At 38.7% G+C, this 27,580-nt stretch overlaps 1 protein-coding gene across 2 annotated transcripts; it reads left to right on the top strand.

Moving 5' to 3' along the window:
• The first annotated feature begins 1,854 nt into the window (after window positions 1-1,854).
• casp8ap2 (caspase 8 associated protein 2) lies at window positions 1,855-27,240 on the top strand. Of its 2 annotated transcripts, XM_061927511.2 has the most exons (11): window positions 1,887-1,904; window positions 2,014-2,151; window positions 4,060-4,122; window positions 5,413-5,484; window positions 8,503-8,603; window positions 10,281-10,355; window positions 10,726-10,841; window positions 11,865-14,116; window positions 16,865-19,553; window positions 23,517-23,616; window positions 26,604-27,240. In XM_061927511.2, exons 3-11 carry the CDS (start codon window positions 4,089-4,091, stop codon window positions 26,664-26,666), a joined length of 5,502 nt encoding a protein of 1,833 aa, XP_061783495.2. In that variant the 5' UTR covers window positions 1,887-1,904; window positions 2,014-2,151; window positions 4,060-4,088; the 3' UTR covers window positions 26,667-27,240. The 2 variants fall into 2 exon arrangements, with proteins under 2 accessions (XP_072768345.1, XP_061783495.2); XM_072912244.1 differs by having other exon boundaries at window positions 1,855-2,151.
• Window positions 27,241-27,580: the final 340 nt, after the last annotated feature.

Here is a 27,580-nt window from a genome sequence, read left to right as displayed (position 1 = left end):
ATCCATTATTATTATTATTATTATTGCGTGGCGAAGTTGGTAGAGTGGCCGTGCCAGCAATTGGAGGGTTGCTGGTTACTGGGGTTCAATCCCCACCTTCTACCATCCTTGTCACGTCCGTTGTGTCCTTGGGCAAGACACCCCTTGCTCCTGATGGCTGCTGGTTAGCGCCTTGCATGGCAGCTCCCGCCATCAGTGTGTGAATGTGTGTGTGAATGGGTAAATGTGGAAATACTGTCAAAGCGCTTTGAGTACCTTGAAGGTAGAAAAGCGCTGTACAAGTATAACCCATTTATTATTTATTATTATTATTATTAAAAGGGACAAGCGGTAGAAAATGGATGGATGGATGCTATATTGATACTGTTGTTGATATTATTAATTTTTGTTTGACTACTTTTGGATTGTTTTGTATCATGTTTGTGTGCAGGGCTCGAATTTAACCACGGCAACCGCGGCGACCGCCCTTGTCACTTGCCGTAATGACCTAAAAAATTGACCAGCATCGACGGCGAAAACACACCGTGACCGCCCTTGACTTTTTACTTATTAATGGACAATTGTAACGTAATTGTTTCGTCGAATAAATTGATAAAGACACCCCGAGATTACTTTTTTCTTACATTTTCAACGGTTTGAAAAACACAGAGGCTATTTCATCCCTACAAGCCTGTTTCACAGTTTTTTCTGCTCTTCAGGGGATTTTATTGAAGTGTCTCACTTCAATAAAATTTCCTGACCTAATATATATTCCGCTTTACCCTGGTATTGAGCACTGTATAACAGATAAACCACAGAAACCTCGACTATATATATATATATATATATATATATATATATATATATATATATATATATATATATATATATATATATATATATATATATATATATATACATACATATGATAATTTTAGGTTGTACTATATATCCATCCATCAATTTTCTACCGCTTATTCCCTTTGGGGTCGCGGGGGGGCGCTGGAGCCTATCTCAGCTACAATCGGGCGGAAGGCGGGGTACACCCTGGACAAGTCGCCACCTCATCGCAGGGCCAACACAGATAGACAGACAACATTCACACTCACATTCACACACTAGGGCCAATTTAGTGTTGCCAATCAACTTATCCCCAGGTGCATGTCTTTGGAGGTGGGAGGAAGCCGGAGTACCCGGAGGGAACCCACGCAGTCACGGGGAGAACATGCAAACTCCACACAGAAAGATCCCGATTGAACCCAAGACTACTCAGGACCTTCGTATTGTGAGGCAGATGCACTAACCCCTCTTCCACCGTGCTGCCTGTCCTATATATATATATATATATATATATATATATATATATATATATATATATATATATATATATATATATATATATATATGTATGCAAGCTTTGGAGCCCCTGCCTGGAAAGAAAATAATATTTGCCTTGGTGCCCTTCCAACTTGCCTTGATGCCCTTGGTGCAACACTTGCCTTGACCTTAAAAAGTTAAAATTCGAGGCCTGTGTGTGTCCTCCCAATTGCTCTGTTGATTGCTATTCTGATTGTTGCTGGGCCGGGTTTGGTTTTGGAATTGGAATTGTATCATTATGGTATTATTGTGTATTATTTTGTTGGATAAATTAATAAATAAAAGGAAAATAACAAAAAAAAGAAACAATTGATAATATGATTCCTCAAGTTGAGAAAAAGGCTCATGTATATTTTTTCTCAACCTGTGTTCCATTTAGAAAACGAGGGTCACGACAAAAACATTTATCTTGTATGTGTTGTTTGTTTGTTTTGTTTTCAGTCAAGCGACTCTACCCTACTCCCGTCCGCTAGGTGGAGTCAGTGAGTCTGATGTTGATTGCCGATCAGTGGAAGAAGCAGAAGAAGAAGAAGCAGCGGAATAACTTGGTCAGAACAAACTAGCGAACCCGGTGCACCGTATTGTTTGTAGTATACACTTGTTAAAAAACCTTGATGGTGGCTAACAAGTATCGCTGTGTTTGTATTGTACAATAAGTGTGGAGTTAGCAGAATCAAGCCATGGCTGGAAAATAGTCTCTCCGTCTCCGCGGGAAAATGTCGTTACTTCCTGTGCAAATGTCTGTTGGCGCGACATTCTGCCTGAGCTGGAAGCTGTAGAGCATTACCCAAACAAGTAAGTTGATCTATTTATACTATGTACTGTATGTTGACGGTGTAGGAATAACAATGTCCAGGGCAGCGTGTACTGTAATGGGCAATGACGATATTTAAAGTGGCCCCGAACAATAACAAGCTTGTTCGACGACGACCAGGCCAGCTATCAATGGTGTGTTTTCAGGTCACAGTGGGGCGAGTTACCAGTTCTAAGCACGAATAAGAACACATTAACAATACTTGATGTTCAATTTACATACTTGGGTTAACCTCAGAATGACTGAAAGCGCATTTTTTCCAATGTCACTTCATTCGCCCATGACTGAATGGTTGGGGCGTAGGTTGGCAAAGAGAGAAAGTTAAAGTGACTGAGAAAGCAGCAGCACAGGCATCTTGCTCAAGAGAATGTGAACCATCCATCCATCCATTTTCTTCGCCTATCCGAAGTCGGGTCGCGGGGGCAGCAGCCTAAGCAGAGAAGCCCAGACTTCCCTCTCCCCAGCCACTTCGTACGGGGCATCCCGAGGCGTTACCAGGCCGACCGGGAGACATAGTCTTCCCAATGTGTCCTGGGTCTCCCCCGTGGCCTCTTGCCGGTCGGACGTGCCCTAAACACCTCCCTAGGGCAGTGTTTTTCAACCACTGTGCCGCGAAATACAGTCTAGTGTGCCATGGGAGATTATGTAATTTCACCTAATTGGGTTAAAAATATTTTTTGCAAACCCGTAATTATAATCCGCAAATGGGCCATTGTTGAATGTCTGTGCTGTCTAGAGCTCGGCAGAGTAACCGTGTAATACTCTTCCATATCAGTAGGTGGCAGCAGGTAGCTAATTGCTTTGTAGATGTCGGGAACGACGACGATGGTTTGCAGGTAAAAAGGTGTCTAACGCTTAAACCAAAAATAAACAAAAGGCGAGTGCCGCTAAGAAAAGGCAATGGAGCTTAGGCATGGCTATGCAAATTGAAGCTAAATCTGAACTGGCTGCAAAGTAAACAAAAACAGAATGCTGGACGACAGCAAAGACTTACAGCGCGTGGAGCAGACGGCGTCCACAAAGTACATCCGTACATGACATGACAATCAACACCAAAATAGGAGTGCAAGACAAGAACTAAAACACTACACACAGGAAAACTCCAAAAAGCTCAAAATAAGTCACGGCGTGATGTGACAGGTCGTGAGAGTGCACCTACTTTGAGAGTTATAGTGATGCATGGTTGGTTATGGTTTAAATTCATATCCAACAATTGCGAGAACAGCTTTTTATTGTCAATATCGGCTGCTGAACTGCTGAGTTTAATTTTATTTTAATGTTTTATGCTGGTGGTGTTCCTCAGGATTTTTTCTATGAAAAAAATGTGCCTTGGCTCAGAAAAGGTTGAAAAACACTGCCCTAGGGAGGCGTTCGGGTGGCATCCTGACCAGATGCCTGAACCACCTCATCTGGCTCCTCTCGATGTGGAGGAGCAGCGGCTTTACTTTGAGCTCTGCTCGGATGACAAAGCTTCTCACACTATCTCTAAGGGAGAGCCCCCCACCCGACAGAGGAAACTCATTTTGGCCGCTTGTACTCGTGATCTTGTCCTTTGGGTCATAACCCAAAGCTCATTCGCTTCTCAGTCGCTTCACACTCTGCTGCGAACCGATCCAGTGAGAGCTGAAGACCCTGGCCAGATGAAGCTTCAACTTCAAATATGGCTGCTCAACAAACACAGCCTGCCAGCCCCCCTCATCCATTTTTGAGCCTTTATTCAGACTAGACAGCTGCTTTCACTATGGGTTGACATTATTGTGGGTAAAGGAAATGTTCCTTGAGAAATATGGTATTGCCTTCATTTTCATGATACAGAAATGGCCTGTCATATCATAGTTTGAGCAGTTTTAAGTTTAGGGTTGCCAGTAATTTAAGCATTTTTTTTCCAGGTATAAAGGGGACAGAGGCAAGCTGAAGAATGGAATGCTCCAGCAATGAAATGGCACATAGTGGTATGTATATAACTTCATTAACTTTCTTTTAGTATATTTTATATCCCCTAAAAAAGTAAATATGGCATTGAAACTGGCCTTTTAAAACGTATGTTTTTTTTATTGAAGGCCACATTGCAGTTATGGCTGCATATAGTCATCCACAAGCTTCTGGTTGAATTTTTGACCACTCCTCTTGACAAAATTGGTGCAGTTCAGCTAAATTTGTTGCTTTTCTGACATGGACTTGTTTCTTCAGCATTGTGAAGTGAAGTGAATTATATTTATATAGCGCTTTTCTCTAGTGACTCAAAGCGCTTTTACATAGTGAAACCCGATATCTAAGTTACATTTAAACCAGTGTGGGTGGCACTGGGAGCAGGTGGGTAAAGTGTCTTGCCCAAGGACACAACGGCAGTGACTAGGATGGCGGAAGCGGGGATCGAACCTGCAACCCTCAAATTGCTGGCACGGCCACTCTACCAACCGAGCTATACCGCCATATATATATTGTCCACACGTTTAAGTCAGGACTTTGGGAAGGCCATTCTAAAACCTTAATTCTAGCCTGATTTAGCCATTCCTTTACCACTTTTGACGTGTGTTTGGGGTCATTGTCCTGTTGGAAAACTCAACTGCGCCCAAGACCCAACCTCCGGGCTGATGATTTTAGGTTGTCCTGAAGAATTTGGAGGTAATCCTCCTTTTTCATTGTCCCATTTAAAGCACCAGTTCAATTGGCAGCAAAACAAGCCCAGAGCATAATACTACCACCACCATGCTTGACGATAGGAATTGGTGTTCCTGGGATTAAAGGCCTCACCTTTCCTCCTCCAAACATCTGGCTGGGTATTGTGGCCAAACAGCTCAAATTTTGTTTAATCTGACATCGCATGGACAATGATAAGACCTGCTGGAGGAAAGTTCTGTGGTCACCATCTATTACGGTAAATGTGTTGATCCCCACTACCATATATACGGTAGTAAGGGGCTAATCACTTCACTCATGCGTAAAATCTTTTTGGCCCAATTTAACTTTGACCTTGAGACGCATAAAGTTTGGGCACCCTTGTTGTAGACATGTCAACTTAACATGCATTAAAAATGATCATGAGTAAGACATGCACAATGTTATTCATTTGACCCGCCAACTTCAGGTAGTCATTTCACCTGTCCAGTGTGAAGGTGCGCTGGGATAGGCTGGTGGTTATATTCAAGTTACTATTACCGGTATTCAAGTAATACACTCAGTATTCCTTTACTTTTTGTTTGGGTTTTACTATGTTTCTGATTAAGTTTTAAAATCTGCAGGTGCTCTACATGTCAATGAAGATTCTGTGGACATTTACGATGATTTGGATCTCAAGGCTGTCAGCAGTTCAGGTAAAGAAATAGATTGTACTGCACTTAAATGTTTTTGTCGTCTTGTTTTAAAATACCAATAGAGTGGAAAAACAAGTTGCCTCTATATTGACTCTATTCTCATATCTATTTGGTTTATGACACCGAAATACTTATAAAGTGTGTGAATAAATAGATATAATCAAAATAGTATCAATTTCGCGGAGATTCCCAAACCGTTTAGAGAGATAATGAGGAAGCCAGTCACGGATCGCGTGAGGTAGAGGTAGGAACCGCAGATCCCTTCCCCACCAACAACAATGCAAGTAATGCAGACTTTGTGAGAGCCAACGCTGATTACTTTTGGAAAAATGATGATCCAGAACCTTATTTTGTTGATCCTGAATATAAGGAGGATGATCTACAAGTTTTAAAAGCTCTGCTAAACAGATCCAGCTTTAGTGATTTATAGCATTTATAGCATGGGTGTCAAACTCTGGCCCGTGGGCCAAATTTGGCCCGCCGTGTAATTTCACTTGGCCCTTGAGGCGATATCAAATTAACACTCGAGCTGGCCCGCTGATTATATACAGCGGTGGCGCCGCGGTACACCGCATTCACCGCATTCACCGCTAATTCTCATACTTGCCAACCCTCCCGGGAGACTCCCAAATATCAGTGCCCCTCCCGCAAATCGTCACGTCCTCTTTTCGTCCAGTCCAACGTGTGCTGTCCCAGTTATATAATATGTGCGGCTTTGGCATGCACACACAAGTGAATGTAACGCATACTTGATCTTCAGCGATGCAGGTTACACTGAGAGTGCCCGTATAAAAAACTTTAACACTGTTAGAATTATACGCCACACTGTGAATCCACACCAAACAAGAATGACAAACACATTTCGGGAGAACATCCGCACCGTAACACAACATAAACACAACAGAACAAATACCCAGAACCCTTTGCAGCACTAACTCTTCCGGGACGCTACAAGGTGTGTGTGTGTGTGTGTGGGGGGGTTGGTGGCAGCGGAGGGGTGTATTTTGTAGCGTCCCGTAAGAGTTAGTGCTGCAAAGGGTTATGGATATTTGTTCTGTTGTGTTACGGTGCGGATGTTCTCCCAAAATGTGTTTGTCATTCTTGTTTGGTGTGGATTCACAGTGTGGCGTATATTTCTAACAATGTTAAAGTTGCCTATACGGCCACCCTCAGTGTAAACTGTATCACTGTTGATCAAGTATGCGTTGCATTTGCGTATGTGTGCATACAGAAGCCGCTCATATCTTGTGACTGGGCCGGCACGCTGTTAGGAGGGATGAAAAGCGGACGTGACGACAGCTCGAAGAGGACGTTAAAAGCAGTGCCTGTAAGGAACGCCCCCAAGACTGTGGAATACGAGATATAATGACTGATGAACACCTTTGTTCGATAATGAAAGTTGCCTCAGCTCAAAGCCTGAGCCCCGACATTAATGAACTAGCATCCCAGAAAAGATGCCAGGTATCTGGCTTGGGCACATCAGATTAGATCAGTGTGTTGCAAACTGAGCAGTTTAAAGTCCTGAATGGTTGGTTTATTCATTTTTTTATTTTCAAATTTATTAGCCTGTGGAAAAAGGTAATGTTGATATTTACCTCAGAAGGCTGCAAATAGAAAAGAGGCATTACATTTTTATTTAAATTGTATTTGATATGCCATTGATATTTTTAAATTGTTATTATTATTATTTGAGACTCTAAAGTTATATAAGCCTTGCTTGTTCCATATTTATTGCAAAACTTGTTTGGGTCCCCATCAAAAAGGTTAATTTGTTCAACCTTGGCCCGCGGCTTTGTTCAGTTTTAAATTTTGGCCCACTCTGTATTTCAGTTTGACACCCCTGATTTATAGCATCATGTAGCAGTATTGCTAAGTGCTAAACAAGAAATACAAACATAATAAAACGATAGCTTACTGTACAATGTCTGCTCTGACTGCAATGACTGATACAATGTCCATATCTTCACGTTTAACTGAAGACTCAATCGTGATCCACACTAAAGGTTACCAAGGAAAAGTCTCCCTGCAGACACCGTTTTCAGTTGTGTGTGTTTGTCTCCATCTCCTGGTATAAATTGAATGTCTCAGATGAACAACTTCTAGATTCAAGGCAAAGTCCTCCTAATATCCAGATGAGAGGCATGATTTATAATCTTGAATATGACGCGATGATGCGGTAGCAGCAGGACATCGTTGCCAGCTCATAGTTAAAGCAGAAAAGGGCTACTAAACTGTTTTTGTCATTGCGCCGCTAAAAATAGTTTGTCTGCGTTAGCGCTTATAGTTGCAACATCGCTAACATCTGGTTAATATTCAGGATAGTCATGATATGTACAGTACCGGTATAAAGAATCTTGTTGGCGGCTTTTGGATGGTTATTTAGAGGGGTTTGTGACCGAAATAGAGAGCCCCATTAACGACATTGTTAGCTGACTTTTTATGTATTTATTTATTTACAACTTACAATGCATAAAAAAAAGAAAAACATATGTTTTCATGTCTTTTATATAGAGATTGTGAATGGTAGACAGCACATCTCTCTCTAATTTCTGCGTATTTCCAGTATTACTGATCTGATACGAGTGCAAAAGTGTTACGCCAGTGATGTCAGTCTGCGGAAATAGCCGAAGACATTCAGAGTGGAATATTCAAAATGGCTGACTGAAATTGTGGCCTTTTGTAATGTTTAGACAGTATTTTCACTTACAAAACATTTACAGTTAATACATGTGAATGGTATCGGCCGATCTCACTCATGTATAGTATCTGAATCCGCAGCATGAAACCCTGATTGGTACATCACTAGTTCTTTTACCTGCCAAGTTCAAATTCAAGTGCAAGATGTTTACAAAATGATTGCTCCAGTTTCAGATCAGTCATTTTGGTCAAATATGATGATGAGTAATTCACATTTTAATAGACGTTGCTTGATTTTACCCAAATGTTTGTAAACATCATGTGCAAGCATGTTGCTTTAATTTCAGGATGACAACTGGTATTTTTTTTCTTACAATATAGATAAGACCCCTCCAAGTCCTTCTCGGCTTAAAGAATCAATGGATCTTTACGAAGAAATTGTAACAGAAGAACAACAGGGCAGAGAATCATCTTTCACTGACGTAAGTTATTTTCTTCTCTGTCTTGTATAACAATCCTATATCAAGATTGAGCGTTGTGAACATACTCTTTTAATGCTGCATTCATTATCAGAATCAGCTTTATTAGCCAAGTATGTTTAACACACAAGGATTTTGTCTTGGTAGAGCAGACCTGGGCAAATTAAGGCCCGCGGCCCGTTAAGCTTTTCAGTCTGGCCCGCCGGCCAAATAATTTTTTTAGATCTTTAAGATCAAAACTATAGCCACCATTATGATGTGCAGCGATGTTTTCAAATCTTGAACTATACAAAGTATTTCAATGGTTGGAATCTGCGCTTTTGCATGTTATACTAGTTACTATGGTAATGTAATTAGTTACTATGGTAATCTAAGTCACAGCAGCTCAGACGAGGCATCAAGCAGTGTGGGTGGGGTGTGTTTTCAGATCGACCAGCCTGAAATGCGGGTGTCAGGGACAGACGTGGAAGGATATTTTTTCAACAAAGTTCTAAAACTTAGTGATATAACAGATTGTAGGTGTTTTGTTTTTTTACCCTTCACATTCATATTTCGCTATATGTCGATCGAGAGGTGGTGTGGCGTTCGTATGTTGTCAGTATTCAGTGTTTTATCGTTCATAGTTAATATTGTAAATCCCACATTCTTTATTTTCATGTACCTTCTGGGTGTCTCATTAAGGGGGAAAAAATTAAATTCCATTGCGTTTTTAAGGCGGTCTGTCATAACGTTTTTAGCATTCAGACATTATTGTGAGGTTTTGTATTAGTGTTCCTAAAAGTAGATATACCGGCCCCCAGACCCATTTTTTTTCTCTAAATTTGGCCCCCCGAGGCAAAATAATTGCCCATGCCTGTGGTAGACTGTGCTCTCTTTGTTCAGTGTAAAACATTGTAACCAACCAATGTTAAAAAATATATCTTCATTTTTGAGCGTGGGAAAGAGTGCTGAACCATAAATGGCTGTTATACGCATTACAAACTGCGACAAAAAAATGACGAGGAATGTCCTCATTTTACATGGAATCAGAATCTCTGTTTGCAATGCTTGTTGAATCCTGGATTTATCCACCAATTGTTCTGTATAATTGGCACATATAGTTAAGGTGAGAAGTACAACTGGATGATTATAGCAAAACTATTAATCACGATTATTCTGATTGATATGTTAATCGCAATTAATAACACAATTATTCATTCATTTAAAAACATGACTACTGTACCACCAAAACTCAACTTTAAATATAGTTTTAAAAACAGATGTAAATTAGTAATGAATAAACAACAAGTGAAATAATCATAATAGTAATAACATTAAATGTAACTTATAATAGCAATATAAAAAACATTAAAATTCAGTTTTCCAGTTTTAATTGTTTTTAATTCCGTTTTCTACCTTTTACACTTATTTTACTACCATAGAATGTGTGCTTTTTGTGTCAAATAAAATTTCAAAAAATGTTTGTTAATTAAAAGCAAAAATCATTTTGTTGGTGCAATACATCTTCAGACACTTTTGGCCAGTATTTTAGGTCAAATCATAATCATTTGTAAATGTATCGGTAAGTGCTTTAAGTATATTGTGCTTGTGTAAGATACTGAGTTACTATAGAGTTACTACAAAAGTTCCTGCGACGGAAAAAGGGTCTGATTATTTTCTTGTTTGTTTTACTGATTGCAGTTGAAGTCACGATTCCAAGCAGCCCAAAACCAAATTAAAGAGTTACGCAGGAGACTTGACCAGATGGAGATACAGGTTTGAACCCCTTTTGATTTTATGTTTAGCTTTTTTGATAAAAATTTGACCTATTGGTCAACTGTTTGTGTATCTCTTATTATGCAGTCACTAGCCTCATACTTACACTGTAGTAAAATGTCTGTTCATCTTAAGCATGCATTTAGCCACTCCCCTTTTTTTCATCTTAGCAAATTCTACAGCGTTTGTTTGAAAAGTTAAATTCAGTCTATTAAGTGTCCCTTTTAAAGCCGTAATAAAGTACATTTCTAATTTTAGTCATTTTCTTCTCAATGTTCTTCATAATGATAGTGTACTGCCTTGTTCTTTTGTTTTGTTATAAGAAACAACACTAATCACCAAAATGTGAACATATTTTCCTTTGTTACAGAACACAGGGCTGAATACTGAGAACCACCGTCTCAAAAAAAACATCTCAGCACTTTTACGGACAGCGAGACAAGAGGTTATGCGAAAGGACACTGAGATTCAAAGGCTAAACCAATTGTAAGTATTATCATGCAAATGTGGAAAAATATAATATTGCAAAAGTAACTTTTGTTGCAATAATAAGTGTTTCCCATGTCATTTACTCGCTGAACGACCTATCTACTAGTCTCTGGTTCCATTTTTACTGTATATGTACTATGTGTAATGTAAGATGATAAGAACATTGTATACCCTGGTTATTCTGACCAAAAATAATTATGGTCATCATTATTATGCTGGTATTGTTGAATGTGCTCAAAAAGTACTTAGAAACACACTGACATTTTTTTTTAATAACTAGAATAATTAGACCCACTGTTGGAAAGCCCACTATTTTGCATTTTTTGTGTTTCTTATGCTTTACTGGTAAGAGTGTTCTGGTGAGCGTTGTGGTGTCCTACTTTGTTCAGAGATTCTTGAACCCATATTATTCATATTCATATTATTCCGACCATATATCGATTACTCTTTTTTTAACGTCCTTTGTTGACGTTACAGACTTATTCTGCTTCAATTTGGTGAAGACTAGTGGTTCTACAGTAATCCGCCAATTGCTTCTGCACGTCGGCTACACACTCGATCATGTTTTTGATGATCCATCCATCCATTTTCTACCGCCTGTCCCTTTTGGGATCGCGGGGGGTGCTGGAGCCTATCTCAGCTGTAATCGGGCAGAATTTCTTTCTTTAATTCATCCGAATATCAATCAATTATTTTTCTCAGCGCTGTCCTTCACACTTACTTTCCTCGTTACCATGATTGGAAAAAGAAAGTAAAGGTTTATCTCTCCCTATAAATTAATCCTCATTGGATGTTTTGGTCAGTTTTTTTCGGGGTTTAATATGGCATTCACTACGCCTACTTGCGGTGGGGAGGCTCGTAACCGGAATTTTTGCTTTGTAAACTAAAGCATAACGATTCGTCAAGAGAGAGCTCAAAACCAGAAAAAGCTACTGTATGTCCAGTCTACGTCATGAGTAAATGTTTTTTTGTCTTTACAATAAATTTGAATTATTCCTAAACTGCAATTTTCCCCTACAGGTCAGGCAAAGGTCACTCTTTTCATCATTCTAAAATGTACACTCAAAACGCTTCCTGCCAGACTGACAGTTCAATGGATAAGCCACCAATATCCAGTCTGCCAACACCAAGTTCCGTCTTGTGCTCCCTTCCTCAAACATCATCTTCACGGGATGATCGTCCTCCAAAGGTTCACCTTGAACCACCCAGGAAAGAAAATGACAGCTCCAACAAAACCAGTGGCTCTTGCACTGAGACAAGAGTTTCTTCTCACAGTCACTCCAAAGGTTCTTCAGGCAGACATGACGATCAGAGTGACCTTTCTATCAACAATTCTGTCAGTTCATCGAGCCGGCGTCATGGGTCAGATAAGTACAAATCAGTGCACAGAGAAGAAAAATGTCAGAAGTTGTTGAACTCTACAGACAAAAACCATTATAGAACTGGTTTGGATTCCAACACAAACAATTATACCCTTGAGAAAGTCAGGTCTCATAAATTAGACAGAGAAAGAAGACATGACTCCAGGACATGTAAAAGCGGGGACCACCATGGGCATCGGAGATCAGAGAGTGCTAAGGCTTTAAATGTTCTCGGTTCTTCAGTCGACTCAAAAGGGAGAACTCGAGAAAAGAAACATAGGACTTCTCATAGCTATACAGAGGACCACAGTCGACACGGCAGAAAAAACAAGATTAGTGATGAAATCAGTAGTTTAGAGATGGAACTTCAAAATTCAGAATCAAAAGACCAGAAGAGATCTTCTATAAATCAACATATTGAATGCTGCAGTGATTCTTCCAAAGAGAAGCAAAGAAATAGGCATTCAAGTGATTACCAGGGGAGAGAAGGCAAGCAACGTGAAGAAGAAAAAGACAAAAGTCATAAAAGGAACACTGCATCTGCGACAAGAAGAGAAGGTGAAAAACAGCCATCAGGAGAATCTTGCAGTAATAAACATGATGTCTATAACAAAGAAAAACAGGGAAAGAAGCATTTGCCAACATCAACCAAGGAACCAACAGAAGACAAAAGTGAAAACAAGAAATTGTGCTTTATGGAAACACTACATTTAACCCTTTCACCAAATAAAAAGCTGGTACGCAACAGCAATGGTGGACACGCTGCACTACATCTTATACTTGAAAAGGGTCCAGATGGTGGTTTGCAACCGGATATGTATGTCGTTGATGAAATCAACTGCAGTGAATTAGAAGCTTCTCTGGAAGAGCCGCCGACAGATTCGTTCAAAGCCCCAATTTCAAAGATGCATATGAAGAGAGATGTTCAGAAAGATGTCCAAGAAAAAGACACAAGGATAGGTGTTCAGCAGCCAGAAGATACTATTTCCTGTATGTTATCCCAGGATTCAGCAGGTGATCATGTGGCTTTGTGTGTGACACCAAAAGCACAAGAGAATATTTTCCTGGTAAAAGAAGATGGCGCTAAAAGTAAGTTTAGCCCAGACTGCCAGTTAGATATATCTAAACAAAGGACTGCAACTGATGGTGTAGTAAATGTATTTGGAAGTGTTCATGGTGAAGAGCCAAGGAGTCATTTACAAAAGACCGACAATGAAAACACCAATGAGCAATGTATTACTGTGACACAGCATGCTGATTCAAGACTAGTTAAGGATAGCAGCTGTGTAGGAAAGGTTATGGAATATGAAGGCACATGTAAAACTATATCGACCCCTGAAGTCCTTATTCAGACTATTCCAGGAAGTAGACAAACATCTCTATTAACCAAACCCCAGGACGCTAAAACACTTGTGCAACCCCCTGTTTCTTCTGGGCCTGCTAATAATAAAGACACTTGCCTTGTTCAGGAAGATGTCAAAGATGCAAATGATGTATCTAGTACTATAAGTCTGGAATCAGTTCCACAAGAGGGCCTTAGTTTGCCTGAGGCAATTCATGTTTTAACAAATAAGGACGACACTGGCAGCTCGAGCATCATGGCTGACCAGAGCTCATCCCTTGGCTGTATTGGCGTGCCCAATGTTAGCAGCACGACTGAAGAAATTACTCTACCAGACGAATACTGCGATCTCACAGTCACACCAAAGAAAAACCTGTGTGACAAGAGTCATGTTGAGCCTTCCTGTTCAATGCCCTTACTTCATGATGAGGACTCCATGATGCGCACACTAAGCAATCTTCAGAGAATCCCAGATGCTATCAGCCCTTTAAGGAGTCCAATCCGCATGATGAAGAGAAGTCACCTCCTTGTTCATGAAAGGCCTGGGCATGTCAAAAGCCTACAAAGAGGTAATTATTTTTTATGGTGTCAACATGCTGTTGCCTTATAGTATGACAACATTTAGGTTGTGTAAATGTACTGTAGATACTGTCTGCATGCAAATAGGAGATACAAAGTGATCCTTGACTGTGATTGATATTTGGTTCAGTGGGCAAAACATTGGTATTTGCTCTTTTGTTAATTTCAAAGGTTTATCCTCTCATGGTAATTTTTTTTTAACAGCGAAAAAGAAAGTCTCAAAATGTAAAAAAAACAAAAAGCCTGATTTACTAAGATTCAAACGGCACACGCGAAACAGCGTTTGCAAAAAATAAAATAGCGTGTTGCGTGTGATCTACTAACACTGCGTGTGCAATTGAAAAGTGGTGCAGACCGCCCCATTTAAATGAGGATTTTGCGTGCATATGTATGCTTTTACCACAAATAGGAAATTTTTTTGCACATTAATGTTCTCATGTGTGTGATGTGTTAAACCGGCGGCACACATCTATAATCTGTAACACCTTTTATGAATCGCAGTCTAGACAACAGAAACATATGCGCACTGACATTTAATTCTGTGCGGGCAGCGCAAGGCTGTGGATCACATCACCAGCGCATTAGTAATATATTTCCTATATAAAATATAAACGCAAACAGACACCAAACGCATCAATTGAGTTCATTTCAATCAGGCCCAAATGTCATCCAGCAGCTGTAAAACTATAAAAGGAAATTGCTGAATAGACAATATGTATAAAAAAAATTTTTTGTGACCGTCCAAATTGTTGACACACACACAGGACGTCTTGGTGAAGCGCAGATGTGTGTGGAACTGTCCGTTTACACGTCCTTCTGACACATGCTAAACAAAATGCAAAATAGTGTGCTTTCAAACTGATGAGTGTTGATGACTCATGGGCTAAATAATTATATTTGGATTTTCTCATCCCAGCATCGTCGCCATTTTGGGCATATTAATGAAGACCGACGTAAAATGGATTGCGTGCCCTATTCTGCTCACTTAACAGACGCAATCCACCTTGCACATGTTTAATAGATCAGCTTTGCATCAAGTTTGCACGTATTTTAATACATGCAGATGTTTAGTAAATCAGGCCCAAAATGTAAAAAAAAAAAAAAGGCATGTAATAAAGGTTGTAAATTGATTTATATTTGACGCAGGAAAATAAGTACATATAAACCCAGTGTTTCCCACAGTATTACAATCTATTTGTGGCGCATTAAAGTCATTGTCATGACATATAGGTTAAAAAGTATCCTATCCTATTTGTGCAGTCCAAATTCATTTGTGGCGTGCGTAGAAGGGCGATGAGGATAAGGACATCCTGTACATCTTAGTGAGATTTGCCACGCGCCACCATTCGTTGTTTCTTGAATTCAACAGTATTTCTCACCTTCTTTTTCTAAGTGCTGGCATCGTAACTTCCTTCGGCCACATTGTGGATTTTTTAGCAGGTGTACACAAATAAAAAATCACATTGACTGTCAGTAGTCTCCACAACTGGGAGGCTTTGTTTGGCCACTCAATTACACAGAATAATATGTGGGCAAACAAAGTCGTGTGTGGTGCAAACAACGACAACCAAGAATAGTGATGAGTAAAGGAGGCATCAGTGAGTGTGTGGCATACAGTAATTACTGGTTTTATTGACATTGCATCGTTTCTGTGTTGTTCCATTTTAGTGCAATCTGCTGGATTAAAAAAAACCACTACATTTTATAAATGTATATAAAATTAATAGTTCGCAAATATAATACTTGATAAAAGAAATAAACAGGAAAAGAACATTTACTTTATTTGGCTCAAATGTATCGCAAATTTCGCATTTTTCCCTTTTCAAAGTTCCATTTAGATTAATAATGGTGACGGATACCGATGTGGAACGCAATACGCCACTATGACTTCTTTCAGTATGAGTAGTCACTCGTGAGCTAAATAAAAGCGCTTCCTGATAAACACGGTTTGCTGCTTCACAGTCGAACAATACAGCAATATAGCATTAGTCACTTTTTTTTTTATTAGAATGAGACACATCGAGGTTACAAGGAATAATGTATCACTCCTTGTAGCTCAAAAAGGTTAATCATATATTTTTGTATTGAATATACTTTTCTGTTTGTTCTAGTCAGACAAGATTTTGGTATATAGGTGAATTATTTTACCTTTTTTATTTTAAGAAAAAATATCTGGGATACAGCAGCCTCACATACAGTTTTAACCAAGAATCGTATTGCACATTTTTACAAAATTTTTTGACGAAAAACAAATCATACAAAAGACAGGCTGTGTGATTTTTTTATATAATTTTTTGCAAGTCCATCCATCCATCCATTTTCTACCGCTTATTCCCTTTGGGGTCGCGGGTTAAAAATACAAAATAAACACTACCCCCTATGTACATTATGTAATAAAACGTTCATTTGGAGCATAAACGTGTATGTGGGGGGTCAAAATGTGCATTTATTTGATTTCAGTATACCATTTGTACACAGGTAAATTTACGGAGTGTGTATACATAACGCATGCTCACATATATGTACTGTGATTGTTGTCACATTGGTTCACTCATCCTGTTTGCAAATCCCCCTGGTACATAATTCCCTTATAAATGTGTGCTTCTGTTCTAACAGATATGGTAAATGTCTTATTAGTTTTGAATAGTGAATATTAAGACAGCTTTGTCGCATTTTTAGTCATTGTGTAACGTAACTCAGATATTTTAGCTAACCCAGTTGTTCCCTTGTGTCTGCAGAGTTCTCAAGTACATCCTGTGATGCCAACTCAAAGAAATTGGATTTAAATAAAGAAAATAAATATCCAGGTTATCCTTCAAAAACCAGCAAGCAGGACTTGGCAGTCAAATTGTCAGAACTGCCTTCAAATCTCTCTGATACCGAACTGGAGGAAGGGGAAATTTTAAGTGAAAGTGATGAAGCGTCCTCAGGCCCACCCCTTAATGGAACCAAGCGGGTAAAGTCAGGAGGAACAGTCCGTTCTAAACCGAGTCCAAAATCTCGTTCAAAAAAGAAATCTGAAGAGAGGACAGCAACAGAAAATATATCAAAACAACAAAGTCCAGGAAATAAGAGCCGGTTCAAAACTGTTTGCCCATTATCAACTAAGGCTTCTTTTTTAACTATCGAAGAAGTAATGGAAACATTCAAATTGGTCCGCGTGGAAATCCGGAAAAAGTACATGAAGCTTCACAAAACCTTTCCAAAGAAAAGTTTTTGCGGTGTAATGGAGAATTTCAGGGAGTCATTTGTACAATTTGTGGAGGGTGCCGACTTTGGACAAATATGTTGTCAAGCAATGGAGCTCAAATCAAAGCTAAAAGTAATAATCATATCTATGTTCAACACGATAGCAGACAATGGTATTGTGAAACGCATCTTTGATCAGCAAGCTGTTGATCTAAAACAAAAGTTATGGGACTTTGTAGATGGACAACTAGACTACCTGCTCAAGGACATTTACGTAACAATGAAGAACATGTGCAGAGCAGTAAGGACTTTTCCTGAAGAAAAGAAGTCCTGTGGTACTAAGAAGGTGTCTGGATTACCTCATTTAAAGAATCAATCTCGACAAATGGATCAATTGAAGTCTTGTGTTGCTGCTTACAAAACGGGTCTTGGAAGTAGAGGCAAAGATATAAGAATTATTCATACAGAAAAACAGAGAAATGTTGGCACATGTCCACAAAACGATGTAAAGGCTGATCCAGGAATTGACTGTCCTTCTCCTAAAAAGCCTTCAATTTCAGAGAAAAATAAACTGGCTTTGGTCGTCTCTCAAAGTACATCTTTGCTTGACAAAACTGACTTTGAGCTTTTAACAGAGCAGCAAGCTTCCAGTTTAACATTCAACCTGGTAAGAGATTCTCAAATGGGAGAAATATTCAAGTGCCTCTTACAAGGATCGGACTTGCTTGAACCCAGTGGAAACACAGGAGATAGCACATCATGGTCTCTTGGAACTCCTAAGAAGAATGGAGAAACACTCATTAGCATTACCACTCCAAGCAAATTTGACTCTCCGCCTAAATTTTTTACCCCAACTAAATTCGATACCCCCTCCAAACTCATTGCTACATGGTCAAGCATTTCACCCCGGATCACGTCTCCGCAGTCCAAAGATCAGGTCAGAACAAATCCGGCTTTGTTTGATGAAAGTTGCTTGTTAGAGGTTCCATCTGGAAATCAAGTAACACTGCAGTCCAACTTTTTATCACAGAGGAATTACTCTATTCTGGCTGAAGATCTGGAAGTTTCCCTAACTAATCCATCACCTCTCAAGTCAGACAGTCACCTGAGCTTTCTACAACCATCGGGCATGCATGCAGTATCCACTCCGGACAGTGTCATCAGTGCTCACATTAGTGAGGATGCTTTGCTAGATGGAGAAGATGCTACAGAACAGGACATTCACCTGGCCCTTGACACAGACAACTCAAGCATTGGGTCTAGCAGTAGTTTACCCTCGCATATAGCTACAAATACTTTTGTGTTGAAGCCAGAATTGCCTATACAGGCTTTAGTGATGGAGAAGTCCAATGATCATTTCATTGTTAAGATTCGTCAGGGGGCAACACAAACGCTCAATGCAGATGACACTTCAAGTCAAACACAAACAGAAGAACATCCCAATGAAGATGTTGCAGCCCTGGAAAGCAAATCCAGTTATTTGTTAGACAAGTCGCAAAAAGATGCCGACCCATGCAATGAAACACCTGAAAACCTTGCAATAGGTCTACATACGACTGGTGGTGGCATTTGTTCAACCGCAGATCCTTTTAGACCAGATAAGGACCCTTCACATATGTCCGGTACATCAAAATGTGTGACAAATGAGTCACAAAAAGTTGTGGCATCCCTCAGAGCTCTTTCAAAAATGATTAATTCAAAGGAGGCTTTTGAGACAAGCTGTAATCTTTCATTTGAGCCGAACAGTCAAGCATTTACTGTTGATGTCACCGTCCTAAACGAGGGGAACCCAAGTCCAACATTAAACATGGACAATCACAGTCCAAGTCCAATAGTTTCTTCTTCACAGAAAACCCCCAGTCCTATCAAAAGTATTATGTCTAGCCATCGTGAAAGCTCAGAAACAAATGAAGGAAGCCAAGTTTTGTCGTGCCTTTCAGACTTGCAGAGTAAAATAAAGCTGCCAATGTCAGACAAAAGGCTCACCGTTGCAGAGGATCTACACAGAGACACAGAAGAATGTAACAAGGATGTTAAGAAAAGGACAAAACGGAAGAAGCGCCAAGAGCACTTAAAAGCAAAGCGTCCAAGGGAAGAGGAAGAGGACCAAAAGGAAGATGTGAATTCCTGCTCTAAAAATGATGACGTTGACTTAAAACCCTTGGCCTCATCACCTAGCAGTGTCTCTGCCATGAACCTCATCAAGAAGAAAGGAGCAGTGGTGATAGCATGGACAAGGTCAGTACTCATTCCAAACTATTTTAGAAGTTATGACATAAAAATTTGTTTTTGAAGCTCAGGGTAAATGTATGTTTAAAAGTGATCTGACCTCAGTGTTAACATATGGATAACAATGTTATCATATCACATCTGTAAAAAATTAAATATCCATAGCTAAAATGTAGTTTCTTGCTGAGTAGAATATAATATGTGTACAGATGTGTATTGTACAATTATTAAATGAGAACTTAAAATTACAGGTGTCAAATTATTGTAGTAATTGCGATTACTTATTTCAATCATATTTATTAGCGCGTTACAGTTAATCGCTTCCTCCAGTCCATGGGTAATGTTTTACAAAGTTAAACATCTAATTGTGACAAATATTGGCATGTTTTTTTGTTGAATCAGTTCTCTTAAACACCTATTGGTAACATGCTAGCCGTTGTTGGTGGTTTTAGATTTTATTTGGTGTAAAAATGTGTAATCTTGAGCCGGAGACACAGAGCAGCTTTTAAGGGACCCACGTTTGTTTCTACAAAACCCAAAACCAGTGAAGTTGGCACGTTGTGTTAATCATAAATAAAAACACAATATAACCTATATTCAATTGAATACACTGCAAAGACAAGATACTGAACGTTCGAACTGGAAAACGTAATTTTTTGCAAATATTAGCTCATTTGGAATTTGATGCCTGCAACATTTTACAAAAAAGCTGGCACAAGTGGCAAAAAAGACTGAGAAATTTGAGGAATGCTCATCAAACACTTATTTGGAACGTCCCATCTAAGATGGACTGCTCATCTAAGATGGACTGATGCAAAGTGGAAAAGTGTATTGTGGTCTGACGAGGCCACATTTCCAAATTGTTTTTGGAAACTGTGGACGTCGTCCTCTGGAACAAAGAGGAAAAGAACCATCCGGATTGTTCTAGGCGCAAAGTTCAATAGCCAGCATCCGTGATGGTATTGGGGTGTATTAGTGCCCAAGGCATGGGTAACTTACACATATGTGAAGGCACCATTAATGCTGAAAGGTACATACAGGTTTTGGAGCAACATATGTTGCCATCCAGGCAACGTTCTCATGGACGCCCCTGCTTATTTCAGCAAGACAATGCCAAGCCAAGTGTTGCAACAGCGTGGCTTCATAGTAAAAGAGTGTGGGTACTCAACTGGCCTGCCTGTAGTCCAGACCTGTCTCCCATTGAAAATGTGTGGCACAATATGAAGTGTAAAATACCACAACGGAGACCCTGGACTGTTGAACAACTTAAGCTGTACATCAAGCAAGAATGGGAAAGAATTCCACCTGAAAAGCTTCAAAAATTGGTCTCCTCAGTTCCCAAACATTTACTGAGTGTTGTTAAAAGGAAAGGCCATGTAACACAGTTGTAGAAATGTCCCTGTGCCAACTTTTTTGCAATGTGTTGCTGCTATTAAATTCTAGGTTAATGATTATTTGCAAAAAAAAAAAAAAAGTTTCTCAGTTCAAACATTAAATATCTTGTCTCTGCAGTCTATTCAATTGAATATAAGTTGAAAAGGATTTGCAAATCATTGTATTCTGTTTTTATTTACGAATTACACAACGTGCCAACTTCCCTGGTTTTGGGTTTGGTAAAATTTGGTATATACACCATATCTAGTTTTAGATGGGTATATTATATATGCATGGATTATTTTACATATGTTTGACAAAGTTGTTACTTAATATTGTAGAGTGATATATTGTACTGGAGCCCGTTGTTGCTGTGAATATGTGCCTATTTTTTTTAATCTGAAACGATTATATCATATTCTTCAGTAAATCTGTCATGTTGAAACCCTGGCAGAAAATGACTATATTAAAATAAAAAATAACCTTCTGATCTTTTTGCATCTCACTTGTTAAAAATGTAACCATTAAACATGACACAAATTGTGGTTTAATTTATATATCAATATCGACTGACATAAAAAATATTTTGATATGAATTATTCAATGTAATTTATTATCACTATATTTTGTGAGGCCCTGCGATGAGGTGGTGACTTGTCCAGGGTGTACCCCGCCTCCCGCCCGATTGTAGCTGAGATAGGCTCCAGCGACATCAAATCAAATCAACCCCAAAGGGAATAAGCGGTAGAAAATGGATGGATGGATGGATGTTCAATTTAAAGCACTGTGATTGATAGGTCGGTTTTATTTTATTTGATCTGATGCAACGAAATAGCAAAAGTTCAACATTCAATAGTTACATTACTCAGGTGTTCTTACTGTTTTTTTAATGTTTTAACTTGATGTTTTATTTTAGTAAATGGCTGAGAATGCATCTTTTCAAATCTGTTAAAAACAATAAATAACTTTTTGGTTATGTATCAATCTTTTGATCATCTACATTCTACAATAATGTCATATATTTACCGGCAAATGAAAATACTTTGAAACTGCATTTTTTTAGGAGACATAAAGAATATTTATTAGATTAACTACAGATCATTAATTAATCGCTAAACTGCATTACTCTAAACAAATGTAAAAAAAATACAGACAAGTAGGGATGATGTTTGATAAGAAATTATCAAGTTCGAGCCCATTATCGAATCCTCTTATCGAACCGATTCCTTATCGATTCTCTTATCGAATCCAGATAGGTTGTTGTATATGGAAAAAACACAATATTTGGTTTAACAAAAGCTCACTTTTATTTGATAAGAAAAAAAATTAAATAAATAAATAAATAGATATTGACTGTTATCCCCCTAAAAAAAAAATAAAAAAAATTGACTGTTGTTCCCCAAAGTATATTAAGTGGGATTTTTCAGAAAAACAAATATATATACAGTAACACAAAAACAACCTGTCTCTGTGATCACTAGGTGTATAAATAATAATATAGTGTTAAATAAAATCAGTCCCTTGGGCACAAAACTGAAAATAATAGAACTCTCCAAAAAGTGCACTTCTGCTGCTATTGGAACATACTAACTACACACACTATGACACTAAGAACACCACAGTCATCAATCAACAATTCTTCTCCCCTTACATGAGAGCGAAGCCTGGCAATAATTGCATATACCGGTAGCCTGTTTTGCCCTCACTATACGTGTTGAGGTTATACAGCTTGGCAGACAGCTATCAAACAATCCAAAGCAGATTAATCCATTTAGGCTCTTTATTGTTGTTGATCTTGCTTTGGCTTTTCCTATCTTTACTTTTGTCTTGCACTGGTATGTTATTTAAAAAAAAAACTGAAATACACACAATGACAAATGTATAAGCTATGTGATTCAATTAACATACTGAAATGTAATACACAATATGTAAATATTAGCTTCACACAAATATACAGTACTATCATCAAACAAATACTTCTGAGTGTTGAAACTATTTCAATGGTGGAAATATACAAGTGGCAGCCATTTTAAGTCCTCAAAACATCCATTGAAACAGTGCACAAAAATCGTTTTTCAATAAACATCTTAGTATAAAACTTAACCACTTTCCACCTTAATATAGAGTTACATAAACAAGTTAAACCGTTTACTTACAGACTTATCTTTTCCAAGGCTTGTAAGAACTAACACAACTTGTCTACTTCTCAATTGTCTCAACCCGGAAGTGCCCAAACTAATCACGCGTAGTATTTTCATATCGCCACAAGGTGTCAGTAAGAGTCTACAATCAAATGGGCATAACATTGCAGGTCCCACAGGGCATTTCCTGTACGTGGGAAGGGATTCGTTCCCAGGGATTCGAATAAGGAACCAACTCTTTTTCTTTACTATAGTGGCCTCGATAACGGGAACCGGTTCTCAAAAAGGGATTCGAGTCCATGGAATCGGTTCTTTTCTTATTAAACAACCGGGAGAACCGATTTCGAACATCATCCCTACAGACCAGTGCATAATATTTTAAATGGAAATTGTATGAATGGTGCATTAGAACAAATCTGAGCATGTCCAAGCTTAATTGTCTTATATCATGTTGCAGAGATGAAGATAGAGCAATTCTTATCGACTTGAAAACAAAAGGTGCTTCACGTGAAACATTTGCTGACCTGTCAGATAAACTGAAGAAGCCATCAGAACAGGTATGTTTCAAGTTGAAGTTACAAAATGGATGAACATACTTAAAGGATGACTTTGCTGTATAGACAAGTATGCCATATATCAGGGTCATGCCGCTCTTGTAGCATGCACCAGTCCAACCAGTATCACCAGCTGTCACTCCACCAGAACGAAGATATCCTATTTTTAGGGGTGTAACCGTATACCATAATTATGATCTGTGCATACTGCTGTATGCTTTTAAGTTCACAGTTCTGTTAGTGTTTGGTACAGTAAGGGAACAAAACAACATATAAGACTGCTTTGCTGTTGTGTTGCTGATTTTTAGAAGTACACATAAAAAAACTGCAATCTGTTGACAGATATTTTGCCACTAAATTCTCATGTAAAATAATATAAATAATAGGATAGAGAAGAATTGAAGGATGTGGGGAGTAGTACTATGATACATTCAGTGCATTAGAGATGCTAAAACAAATCCAATGTAGGTCAATATACTGTATTATAAGCTAGTGTTGTGTTTATGGGTGAGAAACATGTCCGTGATTCTCAAACTGTGGTATGCAGGCTTCATTTAGTGGTACGCCAAAGAATCAAAGTACAGTGTTTAATTTCTTTATATTCGAACACAGTGTTACTTTTTAAACTATTGTAATGTTACAGGGGCCAAAAATATTAAATATACTTGTTAAATTAAACCTTTGCCCTGTTTTTAATTAATACTTAGGCCTTCGACACTATTCTATTTTAATGTTGGTCATTATGGTGGTACTTGGAGAGCCACATTTTTACTGATATGGTACGAGGTGAAAAAAATTAGAGAGCCACTGATGTATGTCATTAATAATGGATTATATTTTTAGAACTCACAGGCTAAAAAAACAGGCTTCAACCCGAGCCATTTTTTTAAGAAAGAACAAGTGCATTAGTAAGAGTTTGAACAATGTGAGTTACTTATTTTTCACTAAATGAAAGTTCCTTATTGCCTGAAGTGTCGCATTAATAGTACCAGCTCAGAAGTGCATTGTGGCTTCCTCAGTCCTAATTGTTGACACAATATTTTCTCCACCTTTTGAACAGTTTGGATTTAGAATAATCATTAATTGCCTAAAATGACATTTGCTAAATGACATTTGTGTGTATGTAAGGTTCTGACTGCAATAGTATATGTATGGCATACTTCTCTGAACAGCAGGGGTTCTCTTTATATTGTTTTGACTTAGAACAAGAACGTTCATGTTTTTGTTTTATTTTAGTCATAAATTAAATTACACTTTCCTCTACCATTGCTGACATTTTGGTTGCTACATGAAAACACTTAATATGAAGCACACTGCACCTTTTGCAAGAAAACAATTCTATAGCAAAGCTGAAAAATGGCGGTTATAATGTTTGCTAATATTTGTTTTATTTAGGTTACAATAGAGGCTTCTGGTGTATTTAGTTAGTTTAACCATTTTGTTTTCCAATGTGAAAGAGCAGTGAATGTATTCATATACTTACACTTCATTCTGGCACTCTAAATTCCTTTGTCTTTGTACTTTTTTGTCCGTATGGATCAAAAAAATGGTCTTAAATTATTCATAATAGTCTTAAAGGCCTACTGAAATGCGATTTTCTTATTCAAACGGGGATAGCAGGTCCATTCTATGTGTCATACTTGATCATTTCGCGATATTGCCGGAAGTAGCAGACGATATGCGCGTGACGTCACAGGTTGTGGAGCTCCTCACATCCGCACATTGTTTACAATCATGGCCACCAGCAGCGAGAGCGATTCGGACCGAGAAAGCGACGAGTTCCCATTAATTTGAGCGAGGATGAAAGATTCGTGGATGAGGAAAGTGAGAGTGAAGGACTAGAGGGCAGTGGGAGCGATTCAGATAGGGAAGATGCTGTGAGAGGCGGGTGGGACCTGATATTCAGCTGGGAATGACTAAAACAGTAAATAAACACAAGACATATATATACTCTATTAGCCACAATACAACCAGGCTTATATTTAATATGACACAAATGAATCCTGCATAACAAACACCTCCCCCCTCCCGTCCATATAACCCGCCAATACAACTCAAACACCTGCACAACACACTCAATCCCACAGCCCAAAGTACCGTTCACCTCCCCAAAGTTCATACAGCACATATATTTCCCCAAAGTTACGTACGTGACATGCACATAGCGGCACGCACGTACGGGCAAGCGATCAAATGTTTGGAAGCCGCAGCTGCATGCGTACTCACGGTACCACGTCTGCGTATCCAACTCAAAGTCCTCCTGGTAAGAGTTTCTGTTGTCCCAGTTCTCCACAGGCCAATGGTAAAGCTTGACTGTCATCTTTCGGGAATGTAAACCATGAAACACCGACCGTGTTATCCGGCACAACAGTCGGGGTGCATTCTACGGCGGGGGTGCGTTATCCAGCACAACACCTGCCGCAATACACCGCTTCCTACCTACAGCTTTCTTCTTTGCTGTCTCCATTGTTCATTGAACAAATTGCAAAAGATTCACCAACACAGATGTCCAGAATACTGTGGAATTTTGCGATGAAAACAGACGACTTAATAGCTGGCCACCATGCTGTGCCAAAATGTCCTCTACAATCCGTGACGTCACGCGCAGGCGTCATCATATCGAGGCATTTTCAGCAGGATATTTCGCACGAAATTTAAAATTGCACTTTAGTAAGCTAACCCGGCCGTATTGGCATGTGTTGCAATGTTAAGATTTCATCATTGATATACAAACTATCAGACTGCGTGGTCGGTAGTAGTGGGTTTCAGTAGGCCTTTAAAATGTCTTAAATTTGACTTGTTGAAACCTGCAGAGACCCTGAAAAGATTTAGGACCACCCTAGGTACTCATAAAATGCCTTTAGTCGGCAGGTCTGTATCTTTCTGCTGTTTGGGGTATTGAACCTGATCGCCACAGCTGCCCAACTGAATTGAGTGTTCAACAGAGCTGAAAAAAAGATGTTACCTGTCTTTCTTTTGTCATTTTTCAGATCGCACAGAGGTTTTACCAGCTTATGAAGCTCTTTAAGAAGCAAGGGAAGATGGACATTTGATTACGCAAACTTGTTTGTGGATTTCCATAATTGTTGAGAAATTGGGAATGTACAAAAATACTGAGGATCGTTACGAAAAATTACTCAGCTCTAGATGTGTAATGATGCCAAAGTTAAAGTCTCTCTTAGAGTCCTTTTCATATTTAATACGCACTTCAATTTACATAGTCACGAACCGTCAAACTGTTGGACTACGACTATGTACCTATTGAAAAGAAGAATAACAAAAATATTCACAAATATCAAGTGTTATTAAAACCATTAACTCTTACAGTCAGCTGTGGCATTTCAGCATAATAATTAATACTACCTTCAATGTTCCGGATTTTGCCATACATCTGTATATGCTGCTTTTAATGGATGCGTCTATCATATTTTGTTGTATCAATATGACAAGTTGCAAAAAAACTTTGTCTGAAGTCGTTTGTTGTACAACTGCTTTTGAACTGTAAATTGTAATTATGTTAAATATATGTTGTATTTTAATGATTGTAAGATTGGTCTAGTTGGTGTGTTGAGGATTAAAAGCCTTTGCATTTTTTTCCCTTATTTCAAATTAAATATTTGATTTGTAGACCCTAATTGCATTTTATTGATCTCATTGGTGATAAAAAGCATTTGATTCAGTATGCTTTTAATTATTGTTTAATGAAAACATTTGTATACTTTGTATCTTAAGTCAAATGTTGAAATATTTTTTTAAATCCATAAGAATGACACCAGTCCCCTGTTCATCCCACATATGATGAATCAGGTTTCACTTTTAAACAGTAACACCTAAGTCCGTGAAATACAAATAACGTTTCCCTCACTCGAAAACAACTTGGTGCTAAAATGTATATTCTGTAGATGGGAGCGGAAAACCTTTCTGGACTCGGCACCACAGACATGTCCACAAATGTTCACTTTCCCTT

The sequence above is a fragment of the Nerophis lumbriciformis genome, linkage group LG34 (genome assembly GCF_033978685.3).
Source record: "Nerophis lumbriciformis linkage group LG34, RoL_Nlum_v2.1, whole genome shotgun sequence".
NCBI classification, from domain to species: Eukaryota; Metazoa; Chordata; class Actinopteri; order Syngnathiformes; family Syngnathidae; genus Nerophis; species Nerophis lumbriciformis.
The sequence above is the reverse complement of the archived record's forward strand: the minus strand, read 5'-3'. Positions and strand labels throughout refer to the sequence as shown.